The 24,387-nt window shown below is 34.5% G+C and overlaps 1 protein-coding gene across 4 annotated transcripts in view; it reads left to right on the top strand.

The window, feature by feature from the left end:
* Positions 1 to 16,561: 16,561 nt before the first annotated feature.
* Positions 16,562 to 24,387, top strand: part of LOC105323822 (mucin-4) — a 69,834-nt gene continuing 62,008 nt past the window's right edge. For 3 of the 4 annotated variants that reach the window (XM_066082999.1, XM_066082998.1, XM_066082997.1), the window contains exons 1-3: positions 16,562 to 16,639; positions 17,711 to 17,771; positions 20,650 to 20,811. In XM_066082999.1, coding sequence (XP_065939071.1) covers positions 16,580 to 16,639; positions 17,711 to 17,771; positions 20,650 to 20,811 — 283 coding nt within the window. In that variant the 5' untranslated portion in view covers positions 16,562 to 16,579. Of the gene's footprint in view, positions 16,640 to 17,710; positions 17,772 to 20,649; positions 20,812 to 21,469; positions 24,101 to 24,387 lie in introns of all 4 variants that reach the window. The other variant, XM_066082995.1, reaches the window with a different exon arrangement.

Genomic DNA, 24,387 nt, shown 5'->3' with positions numbered 1-24,387 from the left:
CGAAATAGCAAGGCACGAATAAACTTTAATACTCTTAGTAGGCGAAATGTATTTCCGGTGAATATTCTTACGCATGTAAAGAAAAATGGGATTTGAAGCATTGTGTATATGTATAAAAGGTTTAATCTAAAAGAAAACGGATTTTTATAGAATAAAGATTTTTTAGAAATCTACATGACGTAAAAAAATTACACGAAGCTGTCACTGCATAGTAAATAAAGTAGCACAAAGCGCAATGCGTGCGCAAATAGTAAACTTTGCCGGATGCCTCATTCTGGGACAACTTTGATCGGTCGAAGTCAATCACAAAAACTCCATATTGCGTAATTGTTTCAAAGTTGGTTGCCACATGGCTCGTATCAAGATATCCTTTTAACCAAGGCGAAGAATAAAACCGATTGACCGAAAGATCGATTTAGTTGTGAAAACAATAACAAAAAAAATTCATTGTTTAGCAGCTCAATTTGACCGTATAATATACAAGTGTAACAGTGTCCTTGTTTATTCGTTGAGTATTAAAAAAGGATTCCGTACTTAGGACGTGCACATTGTCATTATTTTAAAATCAAAATTAAAACAGATAAACAACATGTAGTTGTAAACCAGACACTTTCTGCCGTAAATTATATACATGTAAGTTACTGTCACATTGTCGTAAATTATATACATGTAAGTTAGTGTCACATTGTCTGCCGTAAATTATATACATGTAAGTTACTGTCACATTGTCGTAAATTATATACATGTAAGTTAGTGTCACATTGTCTGCCGTAAATTATATACATGTAATTACTGTCACATTGTCGTAAATTATATACATGTAAGTTAGTGTCACATTGTCGTAAATTATATACATGTAAGTTAGTGTCACATTGTCTGCCGTAAATTATATACATGTAAGTTAGTGTCACATTGTCTGCCGTAAATTATATACATCTAAGTTACTGTCACATTGTCTGCCGTAAATTATATACATGTAAGTTAGTGTCACATTGTCTGCCGTAAATTATATACATCTAAGTTACTGTCACATTGTCTGCCGTAAATTATATACATGTAAGTTAGTGTCACATTGTCTGCCGTAAATTATATACATGTAAGTTAGTGTCACATTGTCTGCCGTAAATTATATACATGTAAGTTAGTGTCACAATGTCTGCCGTAAATTATATACATGTAAGTTACTGTCACATTGTCGTAAATTATATACATGTAAGTTAGTGTCACATTGTCTGCCGTAAATTATATACATATAAGTTAGTGTCACATTGTCTGCCGTAAATTATATACATGTAAGTTACTGTCACATTGTCGTAAATTATATACATGTAAGTTAGTGTCACATTGTCTGCCGTAAATTATATACATGTAATTACTGTCACATTGTCGTAAATTATATACATGTAAGTTAGTGTCACATTGTCGTAAATTATATACATGTAAGTTAGTGTCACATTGTCTGCCGTAAATTATATACATGTAAGTTAGTGTCACATTGTCTGCCGTAAATTATTGACATCTAAGTTAGTGTCACATTGTCTGCCGTAAATTATATACATGTAAGTTAGTGTCACATTGTCTGCCGTAAATTATATACATCTAAGTTAGTGTCACATTGTCTGCCGTAAATTATATACATGTAAGTTAGTGTCACATTGTCTGCCGTAAATTATATACATCTAAGTTACTGTCACATTGTCTGCCGTAAATTATATACATGTAAGTTAGTGTCACATTGTCTGCCGTAAATTATATACATCTAAGTTAGTGTCACATTGTCTGCCGTAAATTATATACATGTAAGTTAGTGTCACATTGTCTGCCGTAAATTATATACATGTAAGTTAGTGTCACATTGTCTGTCGTAAATTATATACATGTAAGTTAGTGTCACATTGTCTGCCGTAAATTATATACATGTAAGTTAGTGTCACATTGTCTGTCGTAAATTATATACATGTAAGTTAGTGTCACATTGTCTGTCGTAAATTATATACATGTAAGTTAGTGTCACATTATCTGTCGTAAATTATATACATGTAAGTTAGTGTCACATTGTCTGTCGTAAATTATATACATGTAAGTTAGTGTCACATTGTCTGCCGTAAATTATATACATGTAAGTTAGTGTCACATTGTCTGCAATTTAAAAGTAAAAACGGCAAGATAAATAATTTCGATCTATACTGATTTTGGATTGACATGTATATTTACACGCATATATACATGTGCTGCTAACCGCACTGGTCACTAACTATGCATGTAGTCGGGTTTAAGGACCTGTAAAGATGACGTAACAATAGGAAGATGGTCAGATACAAAGCGCAATACCATGTATCCTGGTCATCCCCCGTATCCTTATTGAAACACAAATGGTAGGGACTTCTACACCCGACACAAGTAAGTCCTTATGTCAACGCGTATCTACTAATTTAATCATTTTCCCCATGTTACAAATAGGCAAATATATATGTATGTTTGTGGAAGGGGGGGATGGAGGGGGTATGCGAAAAATTAATATAGTAAAGGGGTCTAAATGTGCTTTATAAATTAGCTGCAGGTCTGTAGCTCCCGGTCTGAAAAAAATCGGATGGACGACCTGGAGCTCAGTCCAAATCTAGCACATTTTTTTGTGCGCCGTAAATTGCAGATTTTTACTATGGGAGGCACTGTAGCTCCCAGGTCGTCCATCCGATTTTTTTCAGACCGGGAGCTACAGACCTGCAGTTATTTATAAATATATTATTTCTTGATCTTTTTCTGTTTTGGTTTAACGACGACAGTCATGTAATCATTTTAATATTAAGCGTTTTGGTATTGTGATAATCAAAGACAATTCCATATGGTGAGCAATGAAACAGAATACATGTATACAGAGACTTATATAATATCTATATACACGTACATATGTAAACTCAGCTGCGATCCTCCATTGGTATCCATTAGAGGAACATAATATTGAGTTTCTTTACATGCATTGGCAAATTCTGCCATGATTTTATGGTATCCTTAATTAAATACTAGTACATTGACCGCAAGTCGGTAAAATTAGCACGGTATAGCTAGCAACAGAACCTAAAACTTATTTCAGCAGCAGTACTAATGCACTGAGCCATGAGTTTAGCAATAGGCTACATCTGTACCGACTTAAATCATAGAAGCCTACTAGAAACGGGAATCAAATGCGTGATGTATTCACATCTCATCATTGAATCATTGTTCCAGTATTGGGGTGGTTTTTTTTACCTAGATATTTTTTTCCTGTTTATTGTATTAGCATTTAATGTCTTTGTTGTTTCTGCTGTCCCCCAAAAAGTCGACCGGGTCAGATTTTTCGTGCATTCATGCATATGAATGTTTATTTGAATCAATTGCCTTTGAAAATTGAGAGGAAGGAAGCAATCCTTGCCCCATCTTCCTGTTGCTATGCGCCTTCATCAAACGTCAACCATAGGCTACCAGAGGGGGGGGGGGGTCTTGAGTAAAGTAAGGATGTCGACCGAGAAAAGTAATGTAGCTACTTATATAGAGTTTTAAGATAAGTCAGTTACCGAGTCTCAGAATTTTATTGTTCTCTCTATAATGAAATGTATCTTAAATTTTCACTTGTATTGTCAATATCAATGAAGCGTTTCTGAACAGTAGAATGAAAAGATTGTAAAAATTAATACTTGAGAAGCTAGTGGTGGTTAACTTTTATTTTTTTTCTTCTGTGAAACACGAAGGTAACATGAACTGCAATTACTCAGGCACATGTACTTAAACTGTGTTTTGCCTTGTTTCAGAAGTTCAGTGTTATGGTACATATGTATTCAACAGAAAGTTCAGCTTCTTGCACTGCTATTGTCTGCGTTGACCCGGCCTAGCTGTCAATGGGTGATGCCTTATTCTCGGTCACTGGGTGGCGGGCGATAAATAGTTTTACACAAGATGATACGTATTGATAGGCAAAACGGGTTAGCGTGTACCTTATGTTAAATTTACAGGCTATAAAGTGAGGAAGCAGCTACAGTAAACAGGCACGTAGCATCAAGTGGGGGGGGGGGGGGGGGCTGCCCCCGACTTTTTCTCGCAGGAAGCAATTTTCTCAAAGTAACATATGAAAAATTGAATTACTAGTATCATGGAGTTGCCCCCCCCCCCCCCCCTACGTTTTTCTGAGTATGTAAAAAATTGGTAAGAAAATAAGGAAATTATGAGTGACATTGAAAATTGAAGTTATAGATATTCCATGCCAGCCCCCTCCCCCCCCCCCCCCCTTTCCAACGGATTAGGATTTTGAAGATTTTGGAAATGTTGTTGTTTTTTTCGTTTTGTTTGATTTGCTTGTCAAGATTTTTTGGATGAGTCTGCCCCCCCCCCACCACTTTCAAAAACGATGCTACGTTCATGGTATAAACGACAGTCTTTTATATTTGAATTAAAAGGATTTGCAAAAAAGGAAAGAAATAATGGACGCTTATATATAGTCATATTGGTGGGATTTATTTTACCCACCCTATCCCCTAAATCTGCAATTTTTGTATTCTCGCCTACACAGTCTGGATCTATCTTCCTTTAAGCCAATTAGGTCGGCACATGCCCCCCCCCCCCCGCCCCCTCCCCACATTGTTTGAAATAGTTCTTTCCGGGTAACACAGCTTCCAGTGATCCTACACACCTCTATGGATTCCAGGTCCGCACCCCTCCTCAATTAAGTGGGTACATGTATATATGTTTATTACTACATGTAATTAGAACCCAATAACAGGTGCAATATGGTGTGCTACTGTTGAATTCTGATCTTAATAATAATATTTATAAGCCCCCGTTAATTATAACTGATCTGCCTCTTTTCACGGAAATTTTTTTTCTGTAACCTTATATTAATTATCCACGTTTTCCCCAACTGTGGTATAATTATCGATCAGTCCCCATGTACCGCCAGGTCGTTAATTAAGCGAGGCGGACATTTTGAATGCCAATGCCGCAGACTCCAAAATCAGATTACGGCAACCAAAAGTCGATTTTGACGAAACAGTGACAATTTGACGGAATCTTTATCTATAGCATCTTGGACCCAGGATGTCTCTATATCTTCGTTTTTCCGGTACTAATGGCGCCTCTTTGTTGGCCGTTTTATTGCGACTCGTCCGTCGGAGGTTCAATTTTTAAGCGTTTTAGGGGGAATAATCGATTAGTTTTCTCCGGCAACCCTTGTTTTTCTCCGAATCCCGAATAATATTTTGGCGGTTTCTATGGTAATCGGTGGCCACGTCTGGTTACAAAACAGAACCGCTCGTGCTTGTTTTCTTGCTGTCTTTGATGAAATATTCAACAGGTAGCAAGCTTTTCTTTGATTAAAAGAGAACGATGTCTACGTACATGTATGCGTGCGCGCGACTTTGATGCCGGAAATGGTCATATTGGAAAGACGAGAGAGAGAGAGAGAGAGAGAGAGAGAGAGAGAGAGAGAGAGAGAGAGAGAGAGAGAGAGAGAGAGAGAGAGAGAGAGAGAGAGAGAGAAAGTATACAACCCAACTGTATGGTATTCATAGTGAAGTTTTTAAAAAAAATTATATTTCATAATTCTCTTTCAAACTTTGAGTTCATAAATTTGTTCATACATAGTAGATTATAGTCAATTTTCATTAAGCAGATAAAACATCCTGATGGAAAAATTAAAACTAAAAAGTCAATTAGTCATATTCAAAATTGATACAGCATATGTTTTAGATGATGGGTATGTAAGGCTGACGGCTTATCGTGACATGCTATCTCCTCATTGATATTCCCACTGGTAATTATTACGATAATTAATGTTTTTGAAGCAGTCCTGATCAATTAGTCGCCGGCTACAGCAGGAGAAATGTCTGAATTCATTGTCAGTTCCATATTAAATATATGTTCCAGTCGCCATAGAATTGCCTAGGAAAAAGTATGCTAGCATCAATATAAATATTAAAAATTTGAATGAAATATTAAAAAAGAAATTAAATGGAAAATGCGTGATGTATCTATCCACTGCTTTCATTTTGAGAACTTCTTTCAAAATGTATAATTTTGAAGTCATTTAAAAACATTAAGTCGAAGCGTGTTAAAGAATCCCATGTGAACTTTTATTAACTAATGGTATTTGACAAGACCTATTTATTAAAAGAGACAGGAACTGCATGTTGAGATCTAGGGACTGAATATAAAAGGAATCATAAATATAAAATAGTTTTGATTTTTTTTAAGACTTTGTCTTTACATTGCATTATAAAATTCTATTTGTTGTTTTAAAAGTAACTTTTCCTGATTCGGTGAAGTAGTTTGCTACTTAACAACCAAACATAGAAACTCGTGTGTACTTGAGTGAAACTAAAGTGTACTTATTCATAATAAATGGAATCTATACAGTCATTATTCTACCAGCATGCTCCCGTAAGCGAGGTGAATCAAAAATGAAATGTAAAAGTGAAATTAATCCCTTTATTTAGATTTAATCAACGAAGGATAAGAACGGCATAGATAGAGAAACATGAAAGTTAATTAAAATATCGGGAAAATTAAATCTGTCCAGACGTGCAGGATTTTATCACTGCGCTGTTTCCGGTTTGGTGGAACCTTCATGAAATGTACTCAGTGTGTGGTTCCCAGAATTACTTAATTCTATTTCTGCCCACTTATTGACCCCATGACACATGGCATTTGAAACATTTCAATATTTGATGTTTTCCGTTTGAAATTATCCATGTTCTCCACGTAAAATCTTTATGTCATCTTTACTCTATAACTTTAAATCTCATTTCGTTTTGTATCATATAATCATTTGTATTCCATGCATAATTTTTTAATAATTCATCTTAAATCTTTATTCATTTTCCATATGCATGGTTTAACATCTTTTTGTTTAATTGTTATCTTGTAAAACCTGATAACATATGCGTGCATATTAATCACTTTAATCATTTGCCACGATCTTTGTGTCCATCTATCATAGTAAGTCCCTGCTTTAGATCTGCGTTTAATAATTAAAATTGAGTATTTTGGCATCTGATTTTAAAACTACAGGAAAACAGGTTCAATGAAAAGAAAAACAATATAATATATAATATAAATGTAGAAATTATAAATGAATAAAATTGTGTTTCGAAAACATAAATTTTCAATATGAAAAAATAGTTAATAAGAAGAAAAACTAGTAAATTTACAAGATCATGCCAAACCAACTCAACTGCACACACCATTATTCCCAATTTTCCGTCTCTGAAATGCAGTAGAACTGATTTGCATTTATCCTTTAGTTAAAAAAAAAAGGAATTTAACGTTATGTTAATGCATTGCTACCGCGTGAAGAATTCAATAGACTGTTTTAACAATTATAAAAACAACAACAGATCGAGCTGACTTCCCTTCATGGACCATTTCCCTCGCCATATTAATCATAGCTTAAAATAGATTTAAAATCTCACTGGAAACGCTGAAACTGTTGCCTAGAAACGCAAGCCAACATCGCCTTGGTAAAGTCTTTATGACGTCACACCAGGTATCCGTTTTAGAGATGATATTTGCAGCAGTATTCTACCTAAGTTTACTTGTATTGGTGCCTACCTATCTAAGATAATCAATACCTACCTGACGCTATCTACCCCTCTCAGCCACCCTCAGTTTGGATACCAGCTGTAATTATGTAATATGGTCGGTTTTTCCATATCTTCCTGAAGGAACCGTTTTCCTCCGTTTGATACATTGAGCTGTTCTGTGATAATATATTGTGTGAACTTGGAAATTTGTGATTTTTATATTTTTTTTTCACTGGCATCGGCTACACATCTAAAAAAGGTGAGTTGATTCTCAGCAAAAAAACCCCAAAAAAACCCAAAAAACAAAAAACCACCAAATGATGTGATATTTCAACTGCGCAAAAAAGATATGGCTGTTTACTTTACTATTTACGGTATATATGGAGAAATGAATTTAAAAGAACTATAGTTGTAACCTTTTCTTTGGGCAGAAAGTATATGAAAAGAAAAGAAATCGAATGCAGGTTTTTTGTAAAAAAAAAAAACCCATCATCATTTATATGTGTATGTATGTATGTCACATCCAATTAATTTATAAATTTATAGTTGTTTGGTTTCTCAAACTATCTTAAAGAATACCAACAAGTCTTGTCGTCCATAAAATCGTCCTAATTTCTACATACCAAATTAAATACAATACATTTTCCTAAATGGCCGAGTGCTGGTTCGTATTGGAAATCTGATGCATTTGTCAGATGGCCGTGAAAAATAGTCTTCATTTTGTCTCCACGAACTAATAAACGCCAGCCGTAAACTAAATACCGCCATGACGTGATCTCATTCTGTAGCTGAGGTAATGGAATAGCGAACAATTTGTTGAGAAAGAATAAAAATTGATGCATAGTATTTGTTCATTCTGCGGTCGGAGGGGGGGGGGGGGGTGATTTTTGTTAAAAGTGCACTTAAATGTAATACAATGAAGTACAGAAAATGAATCAATATTCTTTTTATGACGGCGATTGTCTAAAGAATCAATTAATTATTAATGTCAAATAACACCGAGTTCAATTAATGTGTTTAGAATCTCAGGATTCAGGAAAAAATGTAAATTTTTAATTGAATGATTTTATAAAGATTGATTTATTAAGGCCTCGTAGAGAATAAATTGATTTCAGTCAGCCAAAAAAAGGGGGACTCGTAAGATTGTTGAAATGAACCAAAAATTACGCAACCAGTCTGTTCGTTTTTTCCCTATTTGTCGATTTGGCTTTAATGTTAGAAATGGCCATAAATCCCTATAGATCTGTTAGCATTAATTTGTAGCTGGAATCCCCTGTGTAGTTAATGAATGCCAAATTAATTGACAGACTACGGTCAAGAGTGATTAATTCTACAGGTGAGATCGATAGGGAGGCTCAAAAAATATTTACACCTGGTCAAGTGTATGTTACCCCCTCTCATACCCCCCCCCCACCAACACCCCCAACCCGATTTTAGAGATGGATTACATTTTGAAGAAACTATCTCTATTTTGTAGTCTGTCTTTAACTTGGCCGATGAAAAGCTAAAAAAAAGTTTAATGCGAATGAATATAGGACTTGTGTTCACACTCATATGATACAGATATGATAAAAGGAGGGGGGGGGGGGGTCGGAGTCGTATGTGCTTATCTTTTCCACTCCTATGCCAGACTCGTTGCATTATAATATTTTACCACTGTTAATTTTATGCATTGGTGTCATTCAAAACCTTATCTGTTTATTGATGTATATTTTTCATTGTTGTCTCAATTTTCTCATCATAAAGCTATGCAGTCAATATTCCTCCTCGATGTAATTACATGATGTTACACAAGTTTTACTATTTATTACTATTGACTATTTATTTACATGTGTTTACATATGTATTTAAGCGCACATGTGCCGTTTATAAATAGACACCGATAATTAAAAGAATTTTAATGCCACAATGAATTAAAATGTAGTGTAGTTTCAAGTTGGCCGACGTTCCCTTCATATATCTGCCAACTCTATCTTAAACGTCTGTGGCACCCGTGTTTCTTTTCTCTCTCTCTTTTTTATTTATTCATCTTATTAAGAAGCATGTACATTTAAAGCAAAATATTCTAATCACAAATAATTTCTCAAATTAGTAAACAAATTATTTTTGGATCTAAATTTTTTCGCCCATTTTTCGCCATCATTCTGTAATCTAAGATTATATTTTAGTTTCTCTATAAAGTACACCCGTGCTTCTGGATCATATTGTTCATTTAAATGTATAAGTAGAAGAAAAAAAAACCAGATACTGATTTTTAAAAATATTAAAGGCAACCAAAAAAAAAAAAAAAAAGAATTGGGCCCTTTTAAGACATTGGTTGGCATGTTTTAATAAATGAGCAGGTAATGTAGACCTAATGTCTAATACCCGTTCCTTAGAACTTTTTCTCCCCAAATATACTGCTATAAACGTAATATACTAAATATAAACAGATAAACGTATTTGAAAAATTTAACGAGAGAGAGAACAAATAGAATATATATGAAAGCTAGCAAGCACTTTCACTCCCAATGCTTTATTTAACATGTTGTGTCGATAAGCAGATGCACGGAGAAAGGATATCATTTTATTATAGCTCTGGGATTCTTTTTCTCTGAAATATTAATCACTTTCTGTTAATCTACAGTGTATGCATCACTGAATGGGACGCACCGCATTCATAGGAAAAATGCCCGTTATAGTTTCCTTTCAGTTTGTGGAGCAGTAATGGGTGTTTTTCAACAATATAGAATTCTCTTAGGCGAATAGCAGGAAACGAAATATCTGGGTTTAAAAAAAATGATTTTAACATCTATGATAAAATATGAAAATGCAGTATCCACCCATCATTGTTCACTATGAAAAAAACTGACAGATCGTCCCATTGGCCGGTTTTTATTTTCCTGAAATTTATGGAAATACTTCGTGTGCAAATTGATGATATAATTAATACCGAATGAGCTTACGTAATAGCATGATGACGACAAACGACTAATTAATACACATGCACTACAAACAGAAATTTTATGAAATTCACACAATTTTATATATTATCTAAAAATAACATACCTATTTTGAAAATGACAAGAAACAGAGCATAAAAAAATCTGGTTACAAGAGGGAAAATTAAATCAATGCACAAGTTCTTTTTTGTCCTTCCGCGCCATTATCACGCAAAAACAAAACAAACAGGCAAACAAAATAAAATTTTATTATACCAGACAGTGAGACATTGCAGTTTAAATTTCATCCAAATAAACATAATTTCGAAGACTATTCAAATCGTAGAAAATTGTAAAAAGGAAAATGAGAGTTTTCCCGCAGTGTGTTATTAAAAGGGCGTCAAGTGACCCGAAACACAACGTGTATGAACCAATATGGCTTAAGTATAAATGCCCGAAATAAAACGGAATGCGAGACATGCAATCAAACCTCTCGAACCCCAGTTTCGCGCGATTCTTATTTTTGCGCAAAAGTTGCCGCTCATACAAATTACGGTAGACTATTTTAATGCTATATAAACATGTTGTATTCATTTTTATTTGAAATTATAAAAAAAAGTTGGAGAAGGAATAAATTAGGTCAAGGAGATGATATTTTGTCCCTAAGTGTTAAATCAGTAAAAAATAATTTTATTGGGAATTTTCCACTTCATAACCTTGGTTAATTGGAATCGAGTTGAATCGCCTGGAATTTCCAATTGTTCATGGGAAATCGATCGCATCCTACCGACAAAATTGTCTGTTTGCCACAGAAACCATTTTCACGACTGCGTTGTCATAATGACAGTGATTTAGGCCTGATTTACACATAACTGATTGAAATAGCTCAGCAAAGGGAGAAATACAATTATCTCCATCATCTGATAAATTATATTGCCGCACTGAAAATGCCTGAGGTGTTCCTAATGTAAAGTAAGATTATAGATAATAGAATGGGACTAATTTCGAATTGATTGAATATATTGCTCAGATAAAGAATTAGATTTATAATGACATAATAATACTAGCCCGTGACGGATAAAAATGGATGATCTATTGCATAAAGTGATTAAATTCTACCAAATTTTTTTTTTGGCGTCCGTGGGTAATCCTCGATATCTTCCATGTTGTGAAATTCTACTTAATCAATAAATACACGGTGTGTACTATGGCCTATATGTGTGTCTCCCATTTTTTCAGTACTTCCACAAAGCTTTATCTACATCAACTTAAAGGGGCATGGTCACGATTTTGGTCAAATTCTATCTTCTCTTTTAGATGTTTACAATGTTTCAGTAATACATTTCGAATTGTCAACCAAAATGATTGTCAATCATCCAATGATAAGTGAGATACAGTGCTCACGATTTGTTGTTTTGTAAACAAAACTCAGGTCCCGTTTTTTTTACATTTTGAATTTACACTAAAATAAATGTGACCAATGACAGAACGGTTTATAAATGTTTAAAACGAACTAGCAGATAAAACAAATCAACTTTAAAAGAATTTTGACCGGTATATTGAAACAATAAAAACAAAACCAAGGCACGAGCCTTGTTTACCAAACAAAGAATGTAAGCTCTGTATATTTCTTAAAATTCTACGACGACTGGGACTCAAATTTTGGCTGATTATTAAAAATGCATTACTTAATCAATGTAAGCAATACAATTTAACCATGCCCATTAAAAACCGCAGTCAATTACTACCAACGAAAACTGTACATAATCCTCGTAACCATTGGACTGATCATGACACTTCTAAGTTTGACACGCTACTTTTCCTTTCCATCCGGTCTCTCTCCACGGTACATCAATTCGATTTCGTGACGCCATTATACGCTAATCCCACCGCGACTTTATACACTATTCCCACCGCGACTTTATACGCTATTCCCACCGCGACTTTATACACTATTCCCACCGCGACTTTATACGCTATTCCCACCGCGACTTTATACGCTATTCCCACCGCGAATTTATACACTATTCCCACCGCGACTTTATACACTATTCCCACCGCGACTTTATACACTATTCCCACCGCGACTTTACACCAATCTGTCGTTGAGCTCTCTCTACCAGGAAGCAACCATCTAGCCTGGAAGGGGAACCTCTGCATATAGCTATACCATATCCGCAAATAAGGACCGGAAGACGACCCGCTGTCACTTTACCCTAGTTTTACCCTTGGACCGGAAGCTAAACCAAATTCGATTCCAGTCACAACAGCACCCAGTAAGAAAACTGCTCTTAATCGCCTGTTTCTTGAATCTTGAAACTGAAGCTGTTGAACAAATCTGATAGACTAATTAGGCAGATAACGGCAACCTGCATATTGGGTGACAGAGTAACCGTTTGGAAATCAATAGGATTATGACTTCCATGACACAGCGGTATATGATTAAGAAATACCAAGTTAAGACTGCTGTAAAAGCTTTTTTATCTGTTGTCATCCAACACCTGGCGTGGGGAGGTATGAAGGGGTCTAGTTTTTCCTTTACCGACATTATTTCCCCCGCTCGTTAATTTCGCCTGCAAGCTCTTCACGCAGCAACATGTATTTGCAATCAACTGGACATCCAAGCTTTCTGATAACATGCCATGAAATATTGCCAAATTCCAACGGTTCAAATCTAAGACCATAATTGAATGGCTCTCAAGAACCTCTGCTTGGCTGTGATTGACCAATAAAAGTCTGCTGGAGTTAATGAGTCATAAAAGCGAGATGGGAACAGGTTTTATCTTTGCATTGCATTCGAACACGAAGTCGTGAGAAGGAATAGATCTCTATGGACATGGTATGCGTGGGTGGAGAGAATTAAGGATAAATATATCTTATGTAGAATGTAGAGAATAGAATCACTAACTAGAACAGTTTTTATGACCGTCGGGTTAAATTTGAAAATTAAGAATTATTAAATAAAAAATAATTCCTGAACTCCTTTACTTTTTGATGTTTTGTCCGTTGCTGCATCCATGCTGTTACTCGTAGATTATAGCTAGAAACATGTGCTAATCATGCCTTGATTCACATCGCGTGCAGCATCAGATCAAACTAGTTGCTCTTGTACAACATTCCAACAACAAATAGTGTCTAGTTCCTCGCCATCGATTGATTCTGTTCTACCTGTGCACAGGTAAAGAAAGAACACGGGTTTTTTCTGTCATGCAAACCACCCGTTACCATCGAGACCTTGTTAATTAAGGGGTTCTCCTTTTCTTTGTTCTTCCGCCTTGTTCAAAGCTGTTCACTTCCGGTTTTGATCAGAACTGTATAGAAAGGGACAAAGATGGAGCCAACGGCGTCTTTACGGTGAAGAGATGGATAACGATAGGAGAAGTAACTCAATTTTTGTTCTTTCGGAGAGAGAAAACGTTTGCTGGGATATTGCTAATTTTCTCATAATTTGCTAAATGTTCATTAAATCGGTCCACAGAATCCATTGAATCAAGAATTTATGTATTTAAAGAACCATTGTCAAAAATTTACGCAATCTCATTGAAAATCTAAGTCTTCTTAAAAGCTCATTAAAACTGAGGTCCGCGAAAAATATCGAAATGGGTGGAAAAAGATAGAAATTGCCCTGACTGTAACATAAGTTTTTTCACAAAAAATAAAAGTGATTCAATCCAATACTCGTCTATGTAATTGAGTGGAATGATCCCTACAAAATGACAACAACTTTATATGTTACATTTGTAGATACATTTTTAAAATCAAGATACATTGTCTTTCGAAAATTAATCACCGATCAATATTATATTGACGACACTAACTGATGAAAAAAAAAAATTCTATTTAATGGAGAGGAAAAAAAACCTAATTTGAAAAACCAAAATGGGAAAAAAAGATAATGGTTTGTGAATTGATGATCAAAACCTTTTATTGCGAGATAAAAGAGAGTAACAGTTGTAGGAATACAGCGAAAGGCCATGACGACTTCAAAGCTCCAGTGGAGAGCTCAAGCGGTCTGTTGTATTGATCTAAGGGGACCCTTCCTTTTATACTGAAGGCAGGCCGTGACGGGCTGATTTCCAGAAACAATACATAAACGCAATTAAACCTAATCAACTCCTTTGTCGTTTTTCTTGGAACTGTTGAATAAACGGGATCGTTACATGTGATCTCGGGGAAACAATGACTGTGCAGTTTTAACTATCTACTACCGTATATCCGGTTAATTTTTCGCGTGTCACAAAATTTGCAAAAATGGGGGAAATATGTAGCATTTTTAATTTGCATCAGTCATTTTTTGCGATTTTAAAGGTTACTTATAGAAAATGATACAGGATATAATTTTTGCGTATTCAATAAAGCGAATAATAGATAATTGCGAAAATTACCGAATAGACGGTATTATGAAAGTAAAAACTGGACGCATGAAACTCGCGGAATATCTCGGAGATAACGTATTACATTTTATTATACTTTCATGTTAAATACTGAAATCTGATTGGTTTAGACGCAGTCGATAATCCGTTCTATTACCATCAGCGTTAGCAACACACTTAGCAACGGGTAACACAACGAATTGTTACATTCGCGAAAATTATGCACGAATGGTTCGCCGTAGAATTCCCGTCATTTCTATACAAAAGCAATATAAAAATTCTCTAAAATTAAGACATTCAGTATAATAAAATAAATAGTGCCTGTTGTTTGGGAGGATAACAGTTGAAATTGACACACCCCTCGAAAACCATTGTCAACCTCCGCTTCGCGTCGGTTGACAATGGTTTCCTCGGGGTGTCAATTTCAACTGTTACCCTCCCAAACAGGCATTATTTATATATTATGACATATTGAAACGTAGGTCCGATTTAATGGTGTTTCCTTCCTTTCCAAGAGGTCCACGGAACGGTGTTTTGTCCTGTAGAGGTTATAACGTCACATTTCTAGCTCATGATGCAAAAATACTAAATTTTGTCCGGATATCCTAAAACTATAAATCTAAACAGAATAACAACAAAAACAGTAACATCAAAACTACAATCAATCAATGTACTTAGGTACTGACGAGAGTTAATACATTGTACTTAGGTACTGACGAGAGTTAATACATGTATTTATTGATTATTATGAATTTTGATATCAACGATATGTGATTTCGCATGACAAGTAGTTTCTTGGCTTTATTTGAATAAATATGAATTCTTGGGCTTTTACGACAAGAAAGCCGAGATATAGACGGCTAACCTCATATGAATCACGTTCATTGTGTATTGTGTAATATTCAAAGATAGGATAAACGTCGTTGAACTCTACGGCGCATTATGTATCAGTAATCGAAATATTTCTGGAAAAGTGCAATCTTAAACAAACAGACGATAATAAAGTCTAGTCTACGCCAGTAATGGTTCTTTCTTTAGTATGGATAGTATGTCCTTGATCTTAAACGTAACTGCTGTAATCGTGCTCTGGCGTAGGAATACAAACGACTACAAAAATATCTAAATTGTTCATACTACATGTATTTAAATTCTGACTATTTATAAGGTATTTATAAATAAATTTCCTTGAAAAACTGTGCTTCTGCATACATAACATCGAATTTATCGATTATTTTCAAGTACGGCGTCTTGTCAGCGGTGATGATTTGTGCTTAGGTCTACTTTTTTTTTACTTCCGGCTTGTCAAAGTAACTGCATCAGAGATTTAATTAAAATCAATTTTCAAAATACAACTGTTTACCACATTTTCAACTATAGCATTTCCGTCAGCTAGAAATCAGTGAATACATTGTAGCAAATAAAAAGGTGTTGAAAGTTTGATTGTAAGTATCAAAGGGACAAACTAATATAGAACTTAAACAGTTTAGTCATTTTGACCATTTAAAGTTTAAAATTGTCAGAGATCAGTTGTTTTGATACGCACTGGTTTTATGTACTATTATCATGTGTTAGAAGTAAATGTGAACTTTTCCCCAGCAAAACAAAGTGTTTGATGATGAAGAGACCGAGCACAGGTAAAAGTCGTGACACAAGCTGTAGATGAGTCAGCTTACTTAATGAATATTAAATTTATCTACACCTGTTAATCCTCGACAAAGTGCACGTGCACGACCTGAGAATGCAGTTAACATATTTTCACCTTTTTTTCGGAAATAGCAACATAACAACGCTCCAGCTGGTATGTACAATTATTCAGTGAATTATTAACGAATACTTGTTTCTACGTGTTCAAGGTTTGATCTTAATGTTTGTTTTAATTGAGTCATGGTTTACGATAGCGATGCAATTACATATAATTTGCTTGTAATTTTCTCATATTAAACTACATTTTTAGAAAGAAAAAAGCTTTAGATGTTTATTATGAATAGATCCATAATGAATAGACCTATATGTTCTGTTTGTGGGGAAACTAGGTAAAATATAGAGACAGAATGAAATTTTTAACACCTAATCTTTTGCGCTTTGAAAAAAACAAAACCATCTAGCTTCTGTTGACAGTCTGAAATTTCATCACAAAAATTCAGGAAAACAAGAAAGTTTCATAAATTGTATTTCTTACAATTTCTTTGAGCACAAATAAAAGGCTTTGGTTACTTATATATAATATTTTATATAGGAACAAAAATTGATCTCTTCCCTAACAGTGTCATGAATTAAAACTTTTTAAGCTTTTTGCAGAAAAATGTATATATTTCATAGCAAAATAAACACATGTAGAGTTTGTGTTGCTTTTGATTTGAGTATGTTAAATGGGTACATCTTGTAAAGTTATTTGAGAATAGCTAAAATGACTGGTGGGTTTTGGAATTCACACAATTATAAATGCTAAGTTAAGCTATTCCTCATCCGTAAAAAGTTACAATCTAATAATTCTTCTCAGTATTTCATCAATACAATCGTTTTAACCTTTAAAACCAACAATTTTGTTAACAAAGTTCGATCAAAAGTCATGCATTAAATAATTAAAAAAACAAGAAAGAAATTGTACCCAGATTAAAGGTTTTCTACACTCTGCGTAATTTAAAAAAGGAATAATTTTAGAATAAAGACGTCACTCTAGATTCAAACGGATGAAAGGTTACGTATTTAAAAAGACGAATCAAATTTCACGCTCTCGGTTTTTCTTTTATTAACTTTATTTTTTTTCACTTTGAGCGTTGGATGTTTTGAACGCGATCTATTTTGACGACGCCTAACGTCTTCTCATTACAATGCCGACATATCTATTATTCACATTTTCTTTTAACAGATGAAGACTTTTCCATCGTTTGCCATTCTCTGCTTCCTAGTATGTTTGTCACAGAGCAAAGGTAAGCTAAACAAAAAAAAAACAAAAACAAAAACAAAAAAACAACAACAACAACCCCACGCTACGACGGTAGCCAAATTAATCAAGTGTGACGTCACCATGCAATTTTTGTTCAAGCAAGTGCACCTTTAGGTCTTTGTGCAAAATAATGTAACGTTGATAAATGAAGAAAATGAGAAGTAATTTGTCAAAATCCCTATTTTAGCTATATGTATGAATAAATGATGTTCAGCACAATTCCAATTAATATTAATTTTTGGATATTTGTATCAAACTTATTTCACTGGTAAAACTATGTAATTTTAAATTTGTAAAACATAGGAAATAAATTCGTTATCTAGGTCCAACCAAGCGTGTACGGGGATTTACCCCGTGTTGTATTCCATACACCATTCGGCCTGCGGCCTGAAGATGTATGGAATACAACCCGGGGTAAATCCTAGACTGGACCTGGATAACTAAATAATGTTATATAGAATTTACTCTTCATTTCTCATCTTTTGTTTACATTTCAAGATGTCAGAATTTGCATTTTCTCTCCATTCTTGATTTTTGGGAAAAAATCGAGTTATTTCCAACAGAATGTTAAAATACTGTGAAATTTCATGTACAGTAACTCTGTATACATATTTTAGAACTTCTGACATCGGTTGGTGTGTAAAAAGTACTTGATATGTAGTCCCTATTTAGTGAAACAGTCAGTGAAAAAAGACGATAAACTGAAGCTCTTCATCCCTTGCCATCGTATAGTTTTTATCGAAGCAAATTGGTGGCCTGAAAAGGTCTTTTTCCGTGATTTCCACCAATTTTATGTATGTTTGCTGCGCCGCCTTGACGTCAAAATTCAATATACCGTCGTTGTCCGATTTCTATTACTTAATAAATATAACTGTACCAAAACCATATTTCAACTAGGACTCGAAACTTGATCAAAAGTTTGTCACAATAAATAGCAAAATGTGAATACAAAGTTTGATTTCTTTTATCATATACTTTAAGCTTTTAAACTGTAAGTTTAAGATGAGGTTTTAGTTTTTTATTCTCCGAGTTTATGCCTGAGCCGGGTATCCCGACCATCGATTTGTTTATCTACCGTTGCAAACACTTTGTTTAACTATTTGTCTGGTTTTTTTTTTTCAATGTTTATGCCAATTCCCCCCTATTTCGTCACTTACAAAGGGAAATATTCGTGTTGTTTCAGTTAATTCCGAATTCTATTTTTGCATATCCATTTTCATAGAAAACCATCAAGAAATCTTCGTCTTTATGCATTATTCATAAAATTGATTGACATTACATCCACACAAACCTGTAAAAATCAGGCAAACCACAAAAAATAGCCCGAATGTAAGGTACTGACGATTTCATGAAAACTTGCAATCCAACAAAAGAATTAACAAAGAATGAAAGTGATTTTATCTGCGAGAGTTGTCCTTCTTACAAGGTTGACTGTGTTCCCTAAAGTCAAGCTATATTGAAAATTGAATCGATTTTTAATTACAAAATTACATATCTTCGTCTACCGGTCTCCTTTTTTGTGTGTCAGCAGCTTTCAATATTTCTTCTGTCAAGTAAAATGTCAATCATTATGTTGAGTCAATCGAGTCAAGGTCATCGATAGCGGTCAAATGTTAAATTTACTTATATAATGGAAAAACTAGAAACGATCAATTAAATATAAGTATATTCCATCGATATTTCGTACACTTCGCTAAAATATTAACCAATGTAGGATGAAATTAACAAAGAGATATATAACATAAAAGTCCAAAGACTTTCCTTAACTTGCATGATAATAAGGTCCATTAACTCTGCCACTTAATACTGTTTCCTAAGTTATCGCGTCGATTATTATTTGCGATCAATTTGTTTGCGGGAAAAGACTATATAAATCGTTTCAACAGTTTCAAAACTTTGAGTTATATAGAAAACTGTCCTATTCCAAAAGTGTTTCTCGTGGTCGATACAGATTAATTTTAGTCGAATCAACAGATTTCAAAACCAAACACCAGCAAGAATAATATGAGTTAGTAGGTGTCTTTAATAATCACAGAGGAAATAAAGAGGAAATAGAAAAAGATACCTAAAAGGAAAAAACAATGAGATATTGACACGAAATCCAAAATGTCAACGCCTGGGACGTTCTCTTGAGAAATGATTAAAAAATTTCTCACTTCAATTATTAACTAGATTTTGAAATTGAATCCAGTTACTTCTTGTGGTGAATTATCACTCAGATTTTATTTACATGTGTATGTTCACTTGTAGGCATTGTGAAATCAGTAAATTTTTATGAATTTTCTTTTTCCATAATATTTTCATATTATATTGGATGGGTTAGCTTGTTTGTTTGTTTTTTTTTTTTTTTAAATATTTTCAGAATCAAATTATATAAGCCAATATCTATGGAAAAATTTTTGATATAAGGGGGGATTTTACAATACAAAAAAAAAAATTACAGCACGAATGAAACAAATAAAATCAGACAATATGAAATGTACAACAATACAAATATGAATAAAATTGTACAAATATCTAAATGTCAATCGTCGAGATACATAAACATAGAGCAATCTTTGGTAAGACTTAAAACATTGAGCCCTGTATCTCACTGTTGTCGTTTAAAGTTATAATTACTAATACAATTTAAAGAAAATGGCCATGTATTTGTGATTTAATCAAAATAAGATATAAGGTTGCCTCAAAAATTGATTCATACAGTTCCGTTCTGTGAAGAATTGAAAAAAATATAATTATCTACATTTTTATTGAACAGAAGTAGCAGCACCACATTTTTTCACTTCAACAATTGTAAATTGTTCATATTAGACTATTTAATTGTCGTCTGTTTTATAATTCAATGCTCTTTGTTTTCAAAGGGGAGACAACTACCACATCGATAGCTCCAGTAACAAGCACAGAAATGACCACCAACGCAACCATTGTGACGTCAACAGAGGCAGACGCCACCACAGATGACGCGATGTCTAGCTCTACGACCACGGAGTTGTCAAGTGCCACAGAAGCAGAAACCACATCAGGTAAAACTTTTTTAATCTTTAAAAACAATTACTTCAAATCTGGTGAATGGCTTTCGAGATACTAGTACTGGCTTTTCAAGTTTAATATTTGAATTATACATTTATTTTGCTTGGAATTGCTCAAACGTTTAAAAAAAGAGGCAAAAGAGCACACTCTGCAACAGATATTCAGTTTTCTGGAAACGAAAATTGTTGCCATCGTTTGTGACAGAAATTAGCTACTCTAAAATGTCAAGTTTTTATTAGAAAGAAGAAAATACATTTCTTTTGTCTTTTTATTTATATATTTTTTCAAAATTTATTTATTTATTTATTTTGTTTGCATATGACCTTCTTTTAATTTGATTTCAAATATTCTTCAAAAAATAAGAAAATAAAGTAAACAATGAGTTATTTTTTATAACTTATAAGCATTTTTTGCTTAAATTGTTCACAAATAATACATCTTTAAAAATTATGCTTTAATACTAACATTTTATAATTCCACCAGCTTTGAATTGTTTCATCGTTTTCTTTTTTTAATTGAAGGCATATATTCTGCCACCATGCTTCTTGTGAAAATCTGCTTTCAGAATTGTTTTATCTACCATAAATTAAAGTTTTTAACCTGCTTGTTTCTTTGTCATTGATACTCTATCGCTTATATTTTCTTAAACAGAGGAAAGCCCAGCGACATCTTTTATTTCAACTTCAGTTACATACTATTCAACAATGCTAGCAGACAGAACAGAACTAACAATGCACTCCACCACAGACTCTCTTGCCGAAAATAACCTTCTAACAACAGAATACACCTCTATACAAACAGAAAGTTCTTCTACACAATCCCCACTAAGTGCAAATGCCCAAACATCTTCAGAAGTCGCAGTGTTATCTTCAACACATACAGAAAGTAGTTCAACACAGTTTTTAACAAGTTCAAATGCCCAAACATCTTCAGAAGTCGCAGTGTTATCTTCAACACATACAGAAAGTAGTTCAACACAGTTTTTAACAAGTTCAAATGCCCAAACATCTTCAGAAATCCCACCATCTACGCAATCAACTACAAATGCAAATATCGAAACTTCTTCAGTAGTAACATCATTTTCTTCTATTCAACCAGAGAGTGTTTTTACACAATCATCTTCTTCTTCACAAACAGAAAATCTATCTACACAGTCTCCAACTAGCCTAGATACTCAACCATCTCCTGTTGTTACATCTACAGAAATTCCACAAACAACAGAAAATACTTATAGTCAAACAGTTGTTTTATCTACCTTAACACATAAAGAAAGTTCTACACAATCCACAACAAGTTCAAGTACCCAACACTCTACAGGACTCATAACATCACCCTCCTCACAAACTAACTTGCCTTCTACACAATCATCAACAAGTACCCAAACATTAACAGGACTCATAACATCACCCTCCTCACAAACTAACTTGCCTTCTACACAAGCATCCACAAGTACCCAAACATTAACAGGACTCATAACATCACCCTCCTCACAAACTAACTTGCCTTCTACACAAGCATCCACAAGTACCGAAACATTAACAGGACTCATTACATCACCCTCCTCACAAACTAACTTGCCTTCTACACAAGCATCCACAAGTACCCAAACATTAACAGGACTCATAACATCACCCTCCTCACAAACTAACTTGCCTTCTACACAAGCATCCACAAGTACCCAAACATTAACAGAACTTACAACACCCCCCTCCTCACAAACTAACTTGCCTTCTACACAATCATCCACAAGTGCTCCAACATCAACAATATCACCTACCTCTATCCAAACAGATTCTTTTTCTTCGCAAACAACAAAGGGTATTAATACTCATACATCAGCACATACAGAATACATGTTTTCTTCTACACAAGCAAATAATCCTTCTTCACATTCAACAAGTGGAAATACCAAAACAACTACAGGAGTCACATCATATTCTTCGTTTCAAACAGAAGGTCTATCTACACAGTCACCAACAAGTGCATATTCTCCAACATTTACAGTGGTAGCGTCATTTACCTCTACACAAACAGAAAGTCCATCTATACAATCAACACAAACTAGCATTACTACTCAAACGTCAACAGAAGTTGCAACATCTTCGGCTGTATCATCTACACAATCAGCAAATGAAAGTACTCAAATATCAACAGAAGTAACATCATCATCTACCAAGCAAACAGGAAACCCTACTACGCAGACATTAATAAACGTTAATACTCCAACCTCGACGGAGGTCGCATCATCTTCCCTATTTCACATAGGAAGTTCTGCGACAGAACAGTCACATACAACTGTACATTCTCCTTTATCTACAGAAGTCACATCGTCTTCTTCTCAAGCAAACAACCCGTCTACACATTCAATATCAAGTACAAATAATCTGACTTCTACTGAAGTTATTTCATCGTCTTTCTCACAAACAGAAGGACCCTCATCACAATCACCAACAAGTGTCAATACTCCAGCATCTACTAAAGTCATTTCATCAACCTCATCACAAGCAGAAAGTCATTCTACACAACAAATAACGAGTTCAAAGAGTTTTACTGAAGCCATTTCATCTACTTCTATTCCAACCGACAATCAATCTACCCAGACAACAACAAATACCCATAGCCAAACATCTCCAGTTGTTGTATTTTCCACTTCTCTACCATCGGACAATCAACTATCACAAACAACAACATATACCAATAGCCAATTGTCTACAGAAGATGCATCATCTACTTCTACACCGGCAGACAATTCATCTACACAAACAACAACAACACATACTATTGGCCAAACATCTCCGGTTGTTACAATTTCTACTTCTGTACCAACTGACAATCCATCTTCACATTCAACAACACACACTGTTGGCCAAACTTCTCCAGTTGTTTTATCCACTCCCACACAAACAGAGAGTTTTTCCACACAGTCACCAACGAGTGTTAATACCAAAATGTCTACAGAAATCACAGCATCTTCTTCTTCACAATTAGAAAACCTTTCAACACTGTCACCAACAAGTGCTAATACCCCATTATCTACCGAGATAATATCTTCTACTTCTACACAGTCAGGGAATCCAAGCTCAAAAACAACTACTGCTTTTCAAACCTCTCAAGTCACATATCCACACACTCCCCCCGTTACAACAACACAGGCATCCTACACACAGACCACCCCTCTGTCATCTCCACACACTCCCCCCGTTACAGCTACAACTGAACACAAATCAAACACCACAAACAATCCATTAGAAATATCAAGCCCAAGCAACGTCAACTCAACAGGTAAACCAATGCTTCTGGATCCTAATTCTCACATTTGTTGTGCCCTATCATGTCTTGCTTATATATGGGCATGCGCCATCGCTACATTAAGCATGTCCGCCAGTTCAACTGTGTGTTTCACTGTGCAACCCTTTTTCATTGACTTTTGAATGACAGAATGGCACTCAATACACTAAATGTAAGAACCCATGTTGTAATATGTTCAACGATACACTGTATGAGGTATTCACAGATTTCTTTCGCCAGATTAATTAGACCAAGGACTGACTCTAAGACGTATATAACAG

Source organism: Magallana gigas, chromosome 4 (assembly GCF_963853765.1).
Source record: "Magallana gigas chromosome 4, xbMagGiga1.1, whole genome shotgun sequence".
NCBI lineage: Eukaryota > Metazoa > Mollusca > Bivalvia > Ostreida > Ostreidae > Magallana > Magallana gigas.
Note: the sequence above shows the minus strand (reverse complement) of the source record. Positions and strands in the feature narration are given on the sequence as shown.